General features: G+C 35.7%; 1 protein-coding gene across 2 annotated transcripts in view; it reads left to right on the top strand.

Moving 5' to 3' along the window:
* The window catches only part of AP1G1 (adaptor-related protein complex 1, gamma 1 subunit), a 75,804-nt gene that overhangs the window by 40,572 nt on the left and 15,651 nt on the right, over positions 1-19,581 (top strand). For both annotated transcript variants that reach the window (XM_012660578.1, XM_012660580.1), the window contains 11 exons: positions 1,108-1,184; positions 4,506-4,601; positions 5,067-5,147; positions 5,344-5,442; positions 8,822-8,877; positions 10,252-10,365; positions 12,384-12,524; positions 13,571-13,625; positions 17,537-17,659; positions 17,843-17,932; positions 18,544-18,671. In XM_012660578.1, coding sequence (XP_012516032.1) covers positions 1,108-1,184; positions 4,506-4,601; positions 5,067-5,147; positions 5,344-5,442; positions 8,822-8,877; positions 10,252-10,365; positions 12,384-12,524; positions 13,571-13,625; positions 17,537-17,659; positions 17,843-17,932; positions 18,544-18,671 — 1,060 coding nt within the window. The remainder of the gene's footprint in view (positions 1-1,107; positions 1,185-4,505; positions 4,602-5,066; positions 5,148-5,343; positions 5,443-8,821; positions 8,878-10,251; positions 10,366-12,383; positions 12,525-13,570; positions 13,626-17,536; positions 17,660-17,842; positions 17,933-18,543; positions 18,672-19,581) is intronic.

The raw sequence follows: 19,581 nt of genomic DNA, 5'->3' as shown, positions 1-19,581 counted from the left end.
GAAGCCATCCTCCTGCTTCAGCCTCCTGAGTATCTGGGACTAAAGGCGTTGCCACGATGCCTGGCTAATTTTTCTATTTTTAATAGAGATGGGGTCTCACTCTTGCTCAGGCTGATCTCCAACTCCTGAGCTCAAGCAGTCCCCCACCTCAGCCTCTCAAAGTATTACAGGCATAAGCTAGTATTACAGGCATAAGCCACCTTGCCCAGCCCTATCCTTGATTTTTATGTGTAAAACCCTTTTATTTCTTGGCTATTTTATACTAAAAGAAAAAATTTTCCTTCATTGTCATGTGATAGGAGTATAATATTTATGAAACATCTCTTGGATTACTTCTGACAGGAATTTGTAATCGGTACTCAGATGTCTTTATGTAAAACTTTTGAGAAATTAAATGAGATGTGGCTGTTCTTTTTCCAAACATTTTATTCTTATTTTGAAGTCCGTGAAATAAATTCTGAGTAAAGAAAATTCGTATGGCCTAAATACTAAGAGAAAAAGTGGTATGGTATATTTAATTTGATTAATTCAATGCTGTGCCCAGAATGCTCTAAATATACTTGTTGAACAAATGAATGTTTAGGGTACTTATTTCTTACTTAGTGAAAAGTATTGTGAGATTCTTTTTACTGACTCTGAAAAAAGCAAATTCATTTTGTCATCCATGATTAACCTAAATTATTGATGCATTTTATCTTGAAATTTAAAATCTTATTAAGATTTTTGCCTCTTGAATTACGTGTCAAAAGTCACCCAATAGCTATTGATTAATATGGAGCAGATGCTACCTAGCTAACATTGACTGCATGTCTTTATGAATATTCTCAGATCGAGAGACACATGTATTTGCTGTCATATTTTAATAATTATTTTGGTCACATAATTGTTGAAAACATTGTGATTTGACTGGCTTGACCAGCATTAAATCAGCAGGCATCTATTAAGTTCCTCCTTTGTATTTACCTCAATGCCTAGATTCTTTGAGGGATTAAGAAGTGAAAGTAGCAACTATCTTTTTGTAATTGACCTTCAGGAACTCAAAGCCCTGTTCTATGAAGTTGAATAATTTAGCCTCATTTTTAGTTTTTATTTGATCTTTTCTTTCAGGTGTCCTTCACACATCTGTAGTTCTCCTCACAGAAATGTGTGAGCGAAGCCCAGACATGCTTGCGCATTTCAGAAAGGTAGGTGCCATTCTGTATGCCTGAGTCTTTCTTGGTTGAAAAATGATTTTCCTGAAAAGTACATGATTTTCTCGCTTACGATTTTCTTTTGAAAGCAAGCTGTGGAGCCGAATAAAGGATTTAACCAGCCCTGCTGTGTGGTAGGGCTAGAAGCCAGATTTAGGCATGTAAGAACTGGCACTAGTGTAGTGTTTTCCCTTTCATAATAGGAGTCTTCTCTCATTGTTGGCAGACACACCCATCTCACGTGTTTTATCTGCTGTTTTCACATTTGAGTCAGGAAATGTAACCTGAGGTCAAATCACAAATAGCAATTGTGTGTGTGTTCTTTTTTTTTTTTTGTTTAAGACAGATAATTTCCTTTCTTTTTTTTTAAGGTGAAAACTGCAAACTGAAATTTGATTTTTATTTACTTTTACCCCACTGTTCATTTTAAGCCATTGACTCCTCTGATGGAAGTCCTAGCTTTCTTAAGTCTCCCCTCCTGCCTTTTTTTACTAGCGTTTTTAAAGTAGACATTTTTATTTCTTCACTTTTAGAAGGCAGTAGTAAGGAGAAATCAGAGAAACACGGTTCTTTGGGTAATTACATGCATTTAATTCCTTTTATAGGATGCTGATCACTCCATAAATAGGACTCACTTCGTACTTTAGATCTAACGAGGCTCTAACAGCAGTTCTTTTTTGGCTTTTTTCCACCCTTAGATGTTCATGTCTTGATTAAATTATTGTAATATAGTATGAGACCCGTATCTGTCCCTAATGCTTGCTTTGTATGTTTTGTTCCTGTTGTCTGTTTGGAATCCTGCTGTATGTTAGAATGAAAAGGTAAGCATTAACCCTCTTTTAGATGGTGCATGCTGGCATTAGGTCCTTAGTAGCTTTTGTGTATCCATCCACAAATGTGGCTTTTAAAATATACTAATGCTGAAGCTGTGCTTAATACTGTGAGTTATTTGTTCTAGCTTTTTTGGCTAACTTCCTAGTCCAGTTTCTGTCTTGTCACTTAAACTCCTGACTCCAAAGTCAGCCTTGGATTTCAGTTGCAGCCTTTCTTGAATTGTAAGCCTCCTTCTCTGCCTTTCCTTTATCTTCACTTGAGAAACTTTGAGCAGTTTCCCAGTGGCTTTGGTGACGGCAATTCCAGATCAGTATGGAGCTTTGACACAAAACATTGCTTCTTTTTGAAGTAGATATTTTAGAGTTGTATACGGGTAACCTCATACTTTAAAAAGCTCCGTATGTACTTCTGAGCTTTCAGTTCAGATTTAGAGCTTTTATTTCCCCCTCACCTGTACTTTGTCTTGTCGAGAAGTTTTAGAATATTTAAAGGATTTTGAGGTACAGTAGGTTGGCATCAACTGATTTTCATGGCTGCAGCCTTTCCCTTTGTCATCTTTGTTTGTCCTGTCATCAGTTTTAGTTACTTTCATTTTTGTCTGAAGAATAAAGCTGGGTTCCAAGAATTTGTATGCTAAACACTTAGACATTTGGGCTTTCTGTCCCAGGGTAATCTTATGTGACGTGCTGGCCTTTTGGCAGTGAATAAAATAACTTCTGAATGTAGTAGCCCAAGAAAAAGGACTTTTCCGAGAAATAAACCTGATTTAAAAAAATAATTGGGGTTATGTATAGTATGGAAAAGCAGACCATTGGGAAGTATGCAAGGTGAGCTTGGTAACTAGATGGCCCTTGTTTTATTTTTTAAATATTTATTTAAAGCAGTAAAATTATATTCTTACCTCTCATATAAGTTTGCCCACAGTTGACAGATTTAATGAGGATTTTATTTAGAATTTACAGATCTTCATGGCTTAGATTTGTCTTATTCTGGAAGTTGTCCAGATTAGGTTTTTGTTTATCTGACTGACTTATAAGTTGCTTAATTCCCAACTGTTGTGACCAAACTTACTTAAATTCGTACAGATTGTGTTCTCTTCTTGTACTTAGAAGAAGCCCGAATGTTTTGAGTGCATGCCTTGGATATAGCTTGGCTTTTCATTTCAGTCCTGATCCCATTTTAGGCTTGGAGAGTGGGGAAGGGACAGAGTCTAAATACAATGAGAAAAAAAGTAATTGAATGATAGCAGAGTTGGGGCTGTTCAGATTGCTTACAAAAGAGACGTGATGCAGTTCACTGTGGATATTTCTTCACTTAATTTTAGGTCATTAGAGTTGTTTATCTAGCTAAGTTGAGTTTTTAATTAGAGACTGGAAAAGTTCTTATTGTGGCAGACATTCTGGAATAGAGTTTTAAGATCAAGTATTTGATCAACAGAAATGAGTGCTGATATTTAAAGCATTTGTAAGTTCAGCTTGGCAATAAAATTGCTTCTACCATGTGTTAAAACTCTAGTGGATAAAGTAAAGGAAGGACGAGAAGGAAATTCCTGACTGGTAGGAATGTATTGTCCCATTGGTAAGATAAGACAAGAAAACAGTCTGCATAATTAAGTGCTGAAATTAAATTTCAATAAAAATTGTGTCATGTGAGTTAAGAATAGGGAGAGGGAAATTATTCATGGCCTTGGTATCGTCTTAAGGTGAAAGATAGTTCATGTGTCTTTTCTACTTGTTTAATATCGTCAGCTTTGGTATTCCCTGTTTGTTGGAAAAGGACATAACTGCCCTATCTTAAGAGGAGGGAAGTTCTTCCTCTATTTGAGGTGGTGTGTTTTAAAGCTATTATTTTAATAAGAGCACCAGTTATATTTTGGTGTGATAACATCTTACATGCAAATGTTTGAATGGATAAAAACTGAATGTGTTCTTGTCACCTAGGAATGTCAAGTTCTACAGAAGTAGAAATGCAGTATGCCTCGTAGCCATCTGTTTTACTTGGTTCCCATAGGCTTTCTGACCTACTGTTATTTGTAATATCTTTGCATATATGACTCTGGAGTAAAAAAGTCTGATTTGTTTTTATCCAGATAAAATACATATTACTTCTGGAGATCTTGGCCCAGGTATCCTAAGTTATATTTATCAAACATCTACAGTGTACTACAGGGTGTCCCAAAAGTCGCCATACATAGGAAAATGAGAAATTGTAACTAAATGTACCTTTTTTAACAAAATATTCATTTGATACAAAGGAAAAGTTTTGTAAAGTTTCGTAATGAATATTTTGTAAATAAAGGTAAATTTAGCCACAATTTCCCATTTTCCCTATATGTGGCGACTTTTCAGACACCCTGTAGTATATCAATAGAATTTGCTTGAACTCAGACCCTTGCACTCTTTTTCTAAACCAAAGGACCTGCTTGTTCATGAGACATTCTTTGATAATCACTGGTTTTTGATACATCTTTCTTCTCTGCAGCTTGTGCCCCAATTAGTTCGTATTTTAAAGAATCTCATCATGTCCGGATATTCACCAGAACATGATGTTTCTGGTATCAGTGACCCCTTTTTGCAGGTGAGGTTGAAAGAAAGTTTTGAATAAATGTCATATGAATTTAATAACTTTTGAGTAGGCCATTTCTTTTCTCTTAAGGCTATATTGGGTAAACATTTGATAATTATTTAAATTAATTATATTAATAAATGACTAATGATATTCTATATTTTATTAGATTAATAGGATAAAATTACAGTTTTAATAGTCAAAATTATTTACTGCTTGAATTTTCAATATAATAGAGCTCTGCAGGTAGTAGTATTCTTTAGCTGTGGAGGGATAAAATGTGGGATATCTAATAACTTCATTAGATACAGAAGCATACATAGCTTCTCTAAAGATAATGTTTAAAATTCTTCTGTTGATTTTTGACCATTTCTGATGGGATTTAAGACTTCATTTAAGTTATTTGAATTTCATACCAATCAAGTTTCCTTTGTGTGAGACATAATTTATTGACACTTGTCATATTTTGCACATTAGGTACGAATTTTGCGGTTATTAAGAATTTTAGGACGAAATGATGATGACTCAAGTGAAGCTATGAATGATATATTAGCACAGGTGAGTAGACCAAACTTGCATTATGTTAAATATTTCTTTTAGTTTAGCAGAGAATAGAACAATTGTGGTTATATGGAGCAGTTTTTATTTGTGTTTCCTCATTGGTGGCTGTAATCACAAAATATCTCTTGTTACCTCTGGATATTTTTGGGAGTATTCTTTTCTCACTTATGTCCTGTCCTCTGTGTCTTTTCAGGTTGCCACTAATACAGAGACTAGTAAAAATGTAGGAAATGCTATTCTTTATGAAACGGTTTTGACTATCATGGATATTAAGTCAGAGAGTGGACTTCGAGTAAGTCATTTTTAATTTTTTCTTCCCCTTAAACTTTTCATTTAGGATAATTGACTTCGTCTTTAGTACTTTGGAATTGGATTCCACTTGGAACTTGACTTCAGGAAGGAATGATGCAAAATGTATAATGCTGTGGTTTTGGTATCTGAAGTGTTATTCCCTCCCATTGAAGGCTTAATGTTTAACATTGATTATAATAAAGTTTAGAAGATCTTAGGTGTAGTTAGGTTTATAGTAGATATTGTTAAATCAAGGAAACATTTTAGAAAAGCTTTTACTAGAGGCACAGTTTGGGCTGTACTCATCACTTCACACAAAACAAGATACCATATTTGAGTTAATTTGTGTTTATTTTAAGAAATAAACATACAGAGTAAGAAACTCAAGCGGTACCAAAGGTAAGCAGAGAAGAAAATGTCAGCCTTGTAGCTTTCACATGTACCTCCACTTCTTCTTCCAGAGAGAAATACTGTTACCATTTTCTAACATATTTTTTGAGATGTTCTATCCATATTCAAATGTCTGTACATGCATCTTTATTATTTTCTCTGCTTTTAAAAAACTCTTTATTTGAAATCATTTCAGACTCTAAGAAAAGTTACAAAAATAATTTAGAGTTCCCATACACCCTGTATCCTTCACCCAGATTCCCCTAATGTTAACATTTTGCATAATTATAGTGTAGTTATCAAAACTAAGAAAGTGATATTGGTACTATACTATTAACTCAATTATAGATTTTGTTCAGATTGTACCAGTTTTTCTATTGATGTCATTATTCTGTTCCAGAAGCCAATCCATGACCCTACATTGCATTTAATTGTCATATCTCCTTAGTCTCCTTTAATTTGTGACAGTTCCTCAGTCTTTCCTTTCCTTGTCCTTTATAACTTTGACACTTTCGAAGTACTTGTCAGTTACTTTGTAGAATATACTTCGATTTGGGTCTTTCCGATATTTTCTTATAATTTTATAGATTAAGGTTATGCTTTTTTGGCAAAACTACCACAGAAATTATGTACCCTCCACAGTTTATCATATCAGGAGGTGCGTGCTGTCTATCTATTTGTCTCATCTGGGGTGACATTAACCTTGATCATTTGATTGAGGTGGTGTCTGCTGGTTTTCTCCACTGTAAAGTTGTTATTTTTCTCTTTGTAATTAAAAATATTTGGGAGGAGGTATTTTAAGACTATATAAATATCCTACTCTCTTCAGACTTTTGGCCACCAATTTTAGTATCTGCCAGAAGATCTTGCCTAAGATGGTGTTCTAATGATAATTTTCTGTTTCCCTCATATTTTTCTCATTAAATAATTGAAATTCTTCTGTAAAACGAGTTGACCCTTCTCCCCCATGAATTTATTCATTCATGTAATCATTTATTAATATTAGAATTGGTAACCTATAGCCTTGTAACAAACAAATTTACTAACTAGAGTATAATGTTTGTGTATAGTTTTTTTTTGTCTTTAGCATTACAGTATCCAGTCAAGTAACTAAAGTAACTTAGGTTAAGCTCTTTTCCTCTTCCTACCTTTCAAACAAAATGGTAACATACCATGTATATTGTTCTGCACCTTACCTTGTTCATCTAACATTATCTTAGCTAGTTCCATATTCACATATAGAGACCCATATCTTTTTAAATTTTTTTCTTAATTGTGATAAAATGTACATAACACCGATTTTACTGTTTTAACCATTTTTAAGTGTACAGTTCAATGACATTAGTATATTTACATTGTTATGTAACCAATTCCATCATTTATCTCCAGAACTTTTTTGTTCCCAAACTCTGTATCATTAAACAATAACTCTCCATGCCCTACTATCCCCAGCCCCTGGAGACCATAGTTCTTTCTGTCCTTGTGAATTTGCCTACTTTTAGGTACCACTGAAGAGATATAGGGAAAAAACACCCAAAACCAAAGTGGTTTTCCTACTCTTTACCTCTACTCTCACACAGTCACTCAATACTTCACTTCTGACACCACATGTGAGGGGTATTTTCTCATACATCAAACAGTTCTTTAGTGAATACCAGCTGGGTGTCCTCTAATTCAGTTCTGACACTATCTACCTGGAGATAGTGTTAGGTCCCACAGGTTGAGGACTCAGTCCCACAAGACTAACCCCCACTTCAGGTGCTAGCAGTAAGTGTAGGTTGTGACCTGTGCTTCTAACCAACCAGCTAGATCAGTCTCTTCTGGGGTTTGATTAATTTGCTAGGGTGGCTCCCAGAACTCGGGGAAACACTTTACTTATGCTTACTGGTTTGTTAACATAAAGGATATTACAAAGGACGCAGAGGAACAGCCAGATGAGAGAGATACATAGGGCAAGGCATACGGGAAGGAGTGAGGGAGCCGTGCCCTCTCCACATGCTGTACCCTCCAGGAAATGTGTTCAGCTATCTGGAAGATCCTCCATACCCTGTTCTTTTGGGTCTTTATGGAGGCCACATTATATAGGCATGATTGATTAAACCATTGGCCATTGTTGATTGGCTTAACCTTCTGTATCTCCTTCCTCTGGGAGATTGGTGGGTGGGTGCTGAAAGTTCCAACACTCTGATCACTTGATTGATTCCCCTGGCAACCAGCCTCCATCCTGAGGCTATCCAGGAGCCCATCTAGAGTCACCTCATTAGAATTAAAGATGCTATTACCCAGGAAGTTCCAAGGGATTTAGGAGTTATATGCCAGGGAAGATAAAGAGCAAATATATATTTCACGATATCACAGTACCTCATATAAATGGAATCATGCAATATCTATCCTTTTGATAAACAGATTGTCTTATTTCATTTATCATAATGTCTTCAGGGTTGATCCATGTATCAGAATTTATTCTGTTTTAATGGCTGCATAGTATTCCATTGTATGGGTATGCCCTAGTATATTTAGCAAATTTGCTATTCATGGATTTTTAGATTATCTCCTATTATTTGTGATTTGCAGTACTGCTGCAATAGACCTTTGTGCATATATACAATTATGTTTGTTAGATAAATTTCTAGAAGTAAAATTGTTAAAACAGAATATATTTTTATTTTAAATATTTATGGTTATGGCTAGATTTCCCTCTAAAGAGGCTATACCAATATTGTTCTTTTACTAACAATATCAACACCTTAAAACATAATCTTCTTTCACTTACTGTTGAAATATAACATGATTTTAAGAGTTTGCTTTTAGATTTTTTAGGGTTTCATTTGTTTGTTTTGGTTTTTTTTGTGTTCTTTTTGCTAACAGTCTATAAAATACCAGTCACTGTCTTTAAATAGTTTTGTACCCATCAGAGACCAGGAAGTGGTCCTTAGAGTCAGGAAACAACATAAATATTTAATTTTTTAACCTATGCTATTTCTCTCTAGGTCCTAGCCATAAATATCCTGGGTCGTTTCTTATTGAACAATGACAAAAATATTAGGTAAGTCAATTAAAAAATGTCTTGGGTATTATAAAACTGGTATTTTCATGAGTGACTTTGATCAAGTTTACACATGTATTAAAGTGACCTGTTTAGAACTTCAACTCAGAATTTTTTGTTTAGTCTGGTCCAGACTACTATTTTGTAAGGAATTTGAACGTTGGCTTCATGGCTTAATTTTTACTCCTATTTGTTCTGTAAATCAGAGATCAGCAAAATTTTTCTATAAGAGGCCAGATGGTAAATATTTTAGGCTTTATGGGCCACCAGGTCTCTGTGGCAACTATTCAGCTCTGCACCTTAGCATAAAATCAACCATAGACAATATGTAAATGAGGAGTGTGGCTTTGTTCAATAAAAATTGATTTACAAAAACAGCAGAGGGCTGGATTTTGCAGGTGGCTAGTTTGTTGACCTCTGCTCTAAATTAAGAAGAAAAATATAACAGTTCAGGGAGCAAATCTGCACTTTCTTTGTGAATTCCAGCTTGTTTTTTTAGGTAGATGAATTAATTGATCAGTGTTATCTTTTATTTTGTTACTTTTCTATATGTAGTATGTCTTGTTTGCCTGTTATTCTAATCAGGAAGAATTTTTCTTACCACCTTAAGAAAAGATGTGGAAATAATCATTGTGGCACCCTGAATTATCTTCTGTTTCTAAAAGAATTTTTCAACACTTGGATCTTAGACTTGGTTTTTATAGAGGCAATCAAAAGCAGAGAAAGTGCAACGGTTAAATTAAAATAATTTCCTCTTGCAGTTTGGGGCAAAGGCAAACTGAAAAGACATACTATATGCTTGTTTTATTCTGTTATTTGGAAAATTTTGAAATAATCGAGCCAATTACTGTTAGAAGATTGACGGACTTGACCATGAATACAAATCTAAATCCAAATCTTCTCTTAGTTGCCACTATTTTAAATTATGGTATCTTTTAGACCTTTTTGTTGTTGTTGTAGAGACAGATTCTTACCATGTTACCCAAGCTGTTCTTAAACTCCTGGGCTCAGGTGATCCTCCCGCCTCAACCTCCTGAGTATCTTAGTACTACCACATCTCCTAATTTAAAAAAATTTTTTTTTGTGGAGATGGGTCATAGCTGTGTTGCCCAGGCTGGTCTAGAACTCCTGGCCTCGAGCAATCCTCCCACCTCAGCCTCCCAAAGCATTGGGACTATAGGCATGAGCCACCACACCTGGTCTTTTATACCTTTAAAATGTTATCTTTATAGTCAACTAATTCTGTCTTTAAGTATTTAAAACTGTGTGCTTTCTCTTATCCATTAGACATCCTGTTCTCATTATTTAGGCAGAGGAAAACTATCCTGAATTTTACATCTTAACTTTGTTGTTCTGCAATTTTGTTTCATTCAGATATGTAGCTCTGACATCTTTGTTGAAGACGGTGCAGACAGATCATAATGCAGTACAGAGACACAGAAGCACAATCGTGGACTGTCTTAAAGATTTGGATGTCTCAATAAAACGGTAACAAACTGAGAATCTTTATCAGTCTAGTGGTTTTGGTAAATTAAGTGACAAAACCAGATTATTAATGGTTTTGTCCCTCCCCCCCATACTTTGTAATAGTTTTGAGAGCAAAAGTGTTGACATTTATGTATTTAGTCATAATGTTCACAGATGAATTCTCTGCAGAGTGAGTGCAGAGTGAGTTTTTTTAGAAAGGATTGGCACAGAGAGGTTTAGGTCAATTAAGGGGGCCAATAAGAAATACTTAAGTGCACACTAAAGTTGTCCTTGATTCTTTAATGAATATAACAGGTACAGATAAGTTGGGCAGAAGTTTACTTAACAGAGGTACTGTGCTTTGTGTGTTGGAGGATGAAAATAAGGAGTGATCCATCGGCTAAGTGTCTTACCACAATGCTGAAACTCAAATTGCTGACAACACACATTTTTAACAGTACTTATGCCCCAGGATCCAGAAGGCAGCCTGTGTTTCTCAGAACAGTGTATCCTGAGATGACTGTTAGGCAGCAGATAGCACTCTCAGAAAGCATACATCTCTTCCGAATGGAGCAATTCTACTAGTTCTCATCTTAGAATTTAGATGTTTGTAAAATCTAGCTATAATTGGCCTCAGTGAACTTTCAGTTATTTGTTCAAATTCAGAGCAGAGTAGATTTAAAATGATCTCTGAAACCATTCAGTTACAAAGATTTATTGTTATCGAGTTCCTTTTATTTGCACAGAAGAGGTGCTAAGTGCTTGGGCAATCTAAAGATAAGTCCTGGACTTACTTTTATGTAGTGCTTTACAAAGGATTTTATAAGCACCCTGTCGGTTGGTTCTCAGAGCAAGCCAATGGGAGAGCCTAGGCTAGGCAATTTCTATCTCCAATTAACAAGTCAGTTAAAATATAGTCCGGTCCCGAAGGGATCAAAGGACTTACCCTAAACCTTAATCCTTGTAAGGGGCAGTCCTGGGAACAGATATTAGCCTTCTGACTCCTACTGTGTTGTTTCTCTATAGCTCATTACTGGGCTTTGAATTTCAAAGATTCTGGAGATTCAAAGTAAAAGCTCAGATTCTGGGGCCAAACTGCCTCATTCAAACCCTAGCTCTGTCTTTTATAGATGGGGTCAAATTAAACTTTCAGTGCCTCAGTTCCCTCATATATAAAATACAGATAGAAGAGCACCCACTTCATGGGGTTATATAGGATTAATTGAATTAATATATATAAATATGTAAATACTATATAACAGCTATTATCTTGCTAGGGATTGAATTTTTGTTGCCTTTATATTAGCTAAGAACCTTAATAAGTTCTTTGTATTAAATTAGTATTTCTGAAAGTCAGTGTAGATGCAGTGTTTGAAATTATTGACCAAATGCAGAAAGATACACATAGTAACCTTAGAACTTTTGTATGTTAAACATATTCATTTTTGCCTTCTTGCTAAATTTAATAGGCAATTATAGAAAGTCTTATTTGCCTTCAAAGCACATTGCCATTTTTTTCCTTTTCATAGCCCTCATTTTCCCTTTGAGTTTGGTTTTAGTCTAATTTTCTGTATACCTTTTTGTGTAAACTGTGTTACATCATCTTTGCACAGAAGTGGGGTATACTAAATGAAGAGTATGGTGACTTAATGTGTCACGTTTTTAAGGAATAATGTAGAGAGGTATTATCATTGGGTAATGATTTTGTTGCCCCTCCTTTTGAGCCTCTTAAATAATTCTAAATTTCTGCTTCATGGAATAGACTGTTGAACCCAAACCACGTATTTGGTCATTAGTAGTATATCTCTTAGGGACTTTTGAAGAAAAGTATTGAATGAAGATTCAAAATATCAGAACTAACTTTGATTACGTAAGAATAAATCTCCTTGGTTATCTTGTGTGCAAAAATTGGGATCACAGGATTGTGTAAGGACATTAACACAAATGCTAGTGCTTGGTGCTCAGAGAGAGCATACCTGGGTCTTTGTTTCATTCCCACTGTAAGTGTCGTAACTCTTTAAATTTTTCCCCTCTGCAAGGCGTGCAATGGAGTTGAGTTTTGCCCTGGTAAATGGGAATAATATCCGAGGCATGATGAAGGAATTACTTTATTTTCTGGATTCATGTGAGCCAGAATTTAAAGCAGACTGCGCATCTGGAATCTTTCTTGCTGCAGAAAAGTAAGATTTGATTTTTATTTTATTGGTAAAAGATGCTTGGAACTTTTTGAGAGCATCTTTAAAACATGGGGAAAATGCTGTAAATATGTTTAAAACCTAACATTTATTTCAAGCTCCCAATTATAAGTTAGCTTTAGCAGGCCATTATAGCCAGCTTTTAAATATGTTGAGACAAAAAAAAATTCCTACTTTTATGAAATCTCCTCCTTTATCTGTTCTTTAACTTCTCATCTATGATGCAGTTTTTATGAAGGGAATAGAAAAGTTAGAGCATCTGGGCCAGGTGCCATGGCTCTCGCCTGTAATCCTAGTACTTTGGGAGGCTGAGGCAGGAAGATTACTTGAGGCCAGGAGTTTAAGACCAGCCTGGGCAGCATAGCAAGACCCTGTCTCTGTAAAAAAGTAAGAAAAATTAGCTGGGCATGGTGGCGCGTGCCTGTAGTCCCAGCTACTGGGAAGGCTGAGGTGGGAGGATCACTTGAGCCCAAAAGTTTGAAGTTGCATTGAGCTTGTGGTCACACTGCTGCACTCTAGCCTGGGTGCAAGACCCTGTCTCTATTAAAAAAAAGAAAGAAAGAAAAGTAGAAAAGTTACAACATCTGAATTGTAGTTCTGTGTAAAACTTAAGGAGGAAGGTACCTCAAGATTTTAATAGTACAGCTTTTCTGTCTCTTTTTTCCATTCTTAATTTAAGGAAATGAGTTTCTAGTCTTGGTATTGTCTGGATCTGAGAATAATCCTTTTTCTCCTTTGTTCTTTATTTTCTGCCCTGACTGTATGATTTGTTTTCTATGAAACTGAAGTTCCATTTCTCAGCTCAGCAACTCCTTTTACAATATAATGGGAAATATCGGAGTTTGACTATATACCATTTTATCATTCTTTGAAATGGCATTTGCTGCTAGGCTTGAAGATGAAATGTCTCCATATATACTCACTTATCCAGGGAACCTAGAAAAGACTTCACGACAGGCTTTTTGAAAGTCACTGAATATAGTATACTTTACAGGTTCCAATTTTTTCACACTGTGCCATTTTTTTCTCAGGTATGCACCTTCCAAACGGTGGCATATAGACACAATTATGCGTGTTTTGACAACGGTAAGTGGCTTTTCTCAGTCAGCATATACTAAGTGCACTATGACTAAAACTAAAGCAGCATGAGGGAACACAGTGATGGCAGGGTAGGGTGGGATATGGGACAACTGGCTAAGTGTTTTAGGTAGCCAGGGAGCTCTCTCAGAGGAGGTAACATTGGAGTAGAGGTCTCAGTGAAGTGAGGATCAAGCCATGCAGGGATCTTCGGGGGAGAGTATACTAGTCAGAGGGAGCAAAAAGTGCAAAGATCTGAGGTAGCCACACCCTTGGCCTGCTTGGAGAGCAGCAGGAAGGCAAGCGCAGCCAGCAAATTGAGAGGTAGGGTGGAGGTTGGAGAGATCAGCAGAGATCAGATTATGTAGGGCCTCATATTTTGGGTTTTATTTTGAATATGATAGGAAGCTCTTGCAGGGTTTTGAATGACTAAATTTATTCAGGATTTCCAATTCCTGTTTTAGAAGGTATCCTTTCTTTGGTATTCTTCCAGAATTTGGGGGCTTCTCTGTTTTTCATTCAATAATAGACAGGGAGTAGAGATTTAAGAGTAAAAATGAAAGTTTAGTGGCATACAAAGAAAACATAACTGTATCTAATAATGTCAACAGGAGTAGATACCATAGAGGAAAATACTTAGAAATTTGACTGTGTTAAAATTAAAAACTTGTATAGCAAAAGGGAAAAAAAATCTGTAAATTTAAAAGGCAAATGACAACTAGGGGAAAACATTGTGACATATGACAGTATGTTATTATTTTTATTTTTGAGAAATAGTGTCACTCTGTCACTCAGGCTAGAGTGCAGTGGTGTGATCATAGCTCCTTGGCTCGAGTGATCCTGCCTCAGCCTCCTGAGTAGCTGGGACTATAGCTGGGACTATAGCTGTGCACCACCATGCCTGGCTAAATTTTAAAGTTTTTTTGTGGAGACAAGGTCTCACTATCTTGCCTGGGCTGGTCTTGAACTCCTGGCCTCAAGTGATCCTCCCGCCTCGGCCTCTCACAAGTGCTGGGGTAACAGGTGTGGCAGTTGTGCCCAGCTTATTATTTTTAATCTGTAAATAATTTACAACTATTGGGAAAATGGAATAATTGGCAATTGAACAGACAATTTACAAAAGAAGAAAGAAATGGCTAATTAACCTTTGAAAAAATACTCTTACTAGTAAAGAAATAGTAAAATAAAAATGAGGTATCGTTTTTTCTCATATCATACTTTTTAATCTAATTCCTAGTGTTAGAAAATAGAGAAACAGGTAGTACTCTCCACTTTATGAGAGTATAAGATGATGCCACCTTTTCAGTGTGTAGTTTGGTAGCATGTAGCTAAAATCTTAACTTATACCTTTTGATTCATTAATTAAATTTTTAGGACTTTGGAAAAGTAAAAGGACAAGTGTACAAAAATGTATAAATAGAAATGTTCATCCCAGTCTTGTTTATAATAGAGGAAAACTGGAAATAACTAGGAGTTCCCAAATGGGGATTGATTAAGTAAATTATGAAACATCTGTGGGGAGGGAATGATGCTATTAAAATTATGATTTACATGTATTTGTTGCTATGGAATTCTATCTGGGGCATATTAGTTTTCTAGTTTATTTACAATGAATTAATTTTATAAAAGGTTAAAAGTTAATGAATGTGATTAATAATGGTGAAAATTATATTTTCTCACAAAAGAGATGATGAATCAGGACATATTTTCTTATTTGTGTGAGGCCCAAAGGAAGGGAACAATTAGAGCTCCTGAAGGAAAATGTTTATCAAAAACCATTTTTTTAAATGCTACCACTTTCCGTTTTTCCAGCTGACTTATATTCTCTTAATATGATCATGTGATTTTTCTTCTTTAGCCTGTTGATGTGCTGATTACATTGCTTTAATTTTGAAAGTTGAATGTTATTCTTGCCTGAATTTATATCCCACATGGTCATGATGTATGATTCTTTTTACATGTCGTCAGATTTGATTTGCTAATATTTTGTTGAGAATTTTCGCGGATTTTCGCATCTATATCCATGAGTGATACTGGTCTATACTTTTCTTGTAATGTCATCTGTGACCCATTTGCTATTTGGAAGAATGCTGATTTGGAGATTCCTTTTTTTTTCTGGCTATCTTTGCGTTACTTATTTCTAGTTTAATTTCGTTGTGGTCTAAGAACATACTTTGTATGATTTCTATTCTTTTAAATTTGTTAAGATATTTTTATGACCCAGAACGTGGTCTCTCTTGGTTCAGTGAGTTTGAGAAGAAACTGTATGTTCTGCTATTGTTGAATGAAACGGGCTATAAATGTCAATTAGATCATGCTGATGCTTTCTCCTACTTTAAGTACTCTGCTTTCTCTGGTTAGTGAAGAATGTAAATAAGTCATCCCACAAATTACCTACTTTTTAGCTTCTTACATTTCCTTTTGACCATTTTTCCAAACTTCTACCTCTGTCTTTGTGTTTCTTAACAGGAATAAGCATCTCAATCACCTGGGAGTTTTTCTCTCTCTCTTTTTTTTTTTTCTTTTCGACCTTTCCAGAATACACATGGTTAGGCCTGGTTTCAGTATTGTAAATCAGATCAAAGCGTGGATAATTAAATACAAAATAGCTCCCATTCCTTAGGCTAATGTTGGTTCCATAATATTTGTAAACACTAGTTTTTAAAAGACAGTGTGATGTTTTAATAAACTTGCTTCTAAAAAGTTATTTATTTAATCCCTTTTCTTATTTAATATGGTCTTTTGAACTGTTTATGTACATCCTTCCTCTTTCCATCCCCTAGAGTAACATGACTACTGTAGCTTGCCCATCTGATTTTTTTTTCTTTTTTTTTTTTTTTTTTTTGAGATAGAGTCTCACTCTCTTGCCTGGGGCGAGTGCCGTGGCGTCAGCCTAGCTCACAGCAACCTCAAACTCCTGGGCTCAAGGGATCCTCCTGCCTCAGCCTCCCAGGTAGCTGGGACTACAGGCACGTGCCACCATGCCCGGCTAATTTTTTTCTATTTTTAGTTGTTTGGCCAATTCCTTTATATTTTTAGTAGAGATGGGATCTCCCTCTCGAACTCCTGAGCTCAAACGATCCGCCCTCCTCAGCCTCCCAGAGAGCTAGGATTACAGGCGTGAGCCACCGCGCCCAGCCTTGTTTTTTGTTTTTTTTTTTTCTTTTCTTAGAATAACTCATGACATGTGAGACCATCTGATTTTTAAAAAAATTATTTTGGGTACATAATAGTTGTACCCTATATCTTTATAGGGTACATCTGATGTTTTGATACAGGCATATAATGTGAATTAATCAAATCAGGATAATTGGATATCCATCACCTCAGGCATTTATCATTTGTGTTAGGAACATTCCAGTTCCACTCTTTTAGTTATTTTCAAGTATATCCTAACTTGCTGTTGATTATAGCCACTTTGTTGTGCTATCAAATATTGTTCATTCTATCTATCTAACTACATTTTGCACCCATTAGCTGTCCCCACTTTATCCACCCCCTCCCCGCTAGCTACCCTTCCCAGCCTCTGGTAACCATCATTTTACTCTGTCTCTATGAGATCAAGACCATCTGATTTTAATACCAGTTCTGGGAAGTTGTGGGAAGGGAGAGGTGTTTGTAATTAAGTTCTAGTGAATGTACTTCTTAAATTTTGAAATTTTAGACCTCATCTGTTTTCAGTAGAAAAGGTCTTTCTTGAAATTTTAAATCTGTATATTTTACTTTTAATTTGGACAAAGAGATTTTTTTTGATAAAATTTAAGAACTTAAAATATTTAAGACTTTGAAGTTTGAGCTGCTGTGAACCTGAAAATTGGAAACAAGTTTGTCTTAATTTTTTAATAACAACAGTAATAATAGCTAACACTTGTTTTCATTGTTATGTGTTTCTAGGGGTAACTGTTTGCATTTCCTTTCAGGCAGGAAGTTATGTTCGTGATGATGCAGTTCCCAATTTGATCCAGTTAATAACCAATAGTGTGGAGATGCATGCCTATACTGTCCAGCGCTTGTACAAAGCAATTCTTGGTGATTATTCTCAAGTAAGTCTTTATTTGCCTTTCTACTTGAGGGAGAAAAATTACCCTTTAATTTCCTAGTACGTCCTTATTACTAACACACTCGATGTGCTCAGTTTTAACCTTTATGATTAGATGACTTATGATTTGTATTAGTATCTTTGGAAGGACTGAAGTCCTTGACTAATGGTGGCTTTCTTTTGACAGCAACCTTTGGTACAAGTGGCTGCGTGGTGTATAGGCGAATATGGTGATCTTCTTGTATCTGGCCAATGTGAAGAGGAAGAGCCTATTCAGGTACCTCTTGTCACTTTTGGTTAAGGAGGGGGGAAATAGTGTTTTTGGTTATAAGAGAGCAGTGTTTAATGGGGAGTTGAGGTTGATTCCTTAAAAACTTTTTAAAGAGTTAATACTAGAATTTTATTGGCAAACCCACCATTTTTTGAAATGGAACTTACTGAACAATTTTGAGATTTTAAAACTGCTTTAGGCCCTATTGCCTACCCTAGTAGACTGAATTATTATTTCTCTTATCCTCTGGCTGATAAACAAAAAGAAATGAGGCATATCTATGTTTCCATTTGCTTGTTAAGAGATTGGCTTTAGGTAAAATTATGGCAACAACACCTGAACTCTCTATCTTTTTTTTTTCTTCCTCTACTTCTGCCACTTCAAACTGTAATATGTCTCTCAGCGCCCAGTGGTCATTTTCCACTCCTTTTACCTCCCTCCTACCCGCTTTGGTTGATAGAACAGCTTGGACAGTTGCAAAGCACAGTTTATGTTAGGGGCTTTTGTAATGGTAGGATTGTCTTTCTGGTGGCATCTTCTGACTTGATATCAGCTTTAGGTGTTTGATCTTACCATTCATTGTATGTGGTTTTTTACTTTTTCTCCATCTTCCCCAGGTAACAGAGGATGAAGTGTTGGATATTTTAGAAAGTGTCCTAATCTCTAATATGTCCACCTCTGTGACACGAGGTTACGCCCTCACTGCCATTATGAAGCTTTCTACTCGATTCACTTGTACTGTAAAGTGAGTATTGAAGAAAAGTCAGGGGAACAGGCTGTTTTGTAATTTTAAAAAACTTTCTATTATGGAAAATTTCAAGCATAGACAAAAGCAGAGAGAATAGTAAAATAAATTTGCATTTACTTATTGCCCCACAATCATGATTATCAATTCATGGTTTATCTTTATTTCATCTATACTTTGCTCCCCCTCATTCTGCCACTCCACCATGGATTATCATTATTGTTGTTATTAGTAGTAGTGGTAGTAGTAAGTGGAGAAGTTAGTCCCCATGTAAGTGTTACTGAGTGATGGGCTTGCTGCCTGATGCATATAGAAGCCAATAGTATGGTACCAGCTTTTGAGAAAAGAAAAAACTTTATTGCAAGATTGACTGGCAAAGAGACAGGTGGCAATTCTCAAATCCTTCTCCCTAAGCTAGTATCTGAGGGTGGGTTTTATAGGCGAAAAGCAACTATAAGGAAGATAGGAAAATGTAAGGAGGCATGATGTGATCGGGTTATGCAGCAAGGTGGCACCAGTTCCTTGGTTCTTAAGTTCATACTGCAACAAAACAGGACATACTTTGCTTAATTTGTTCTGGACTCCTTAACACATTGACTGTCGTGTGAGTTGTATTTAACTCACTCTAGTTTTGAACCCCGGGGCCTCGTGAAGCATATATAACTCTCACATCTCTTCACCTTGGGAGCCGCCAGAACTATTTTTCAAGTTGCGTATAACTCATGCATAGAAAACAAAAAATAAATTTTTCATTAAATTAGAAAGGATTGTTTTGTTTTCGAAGTTTTTATTCCATTGTCATAATAAAACACTGTGGCCCCAAGGAAAAAATTTTTTTTCTGATGCAGCAGTCAGTGTGTTAATCTGAGTATTTATACGGTTGACTTTTTTTTTTTTTCCGAGACAGAGT

Source organism: Propithecus coquereli, unplaced genomic scaffold, assembly GCF_000956105.1.
Source record: "Propithecus coquereli isolate 6110/MARCELLA unplaced genomic scaffold, Pcoq_1.0 Scaffold67, whole genome shotgun sequence".
Lineage (NCBI taxonomy): Eukaryota > Metazoa > Chordata > Mammalia > Primates > Indriidae > Propithecus > Propithecus coquereli.
Note: the sequence above shows the minus strand (reverse complement) of the source record. Positions and strands in the feature narration are given on the sequence as shown.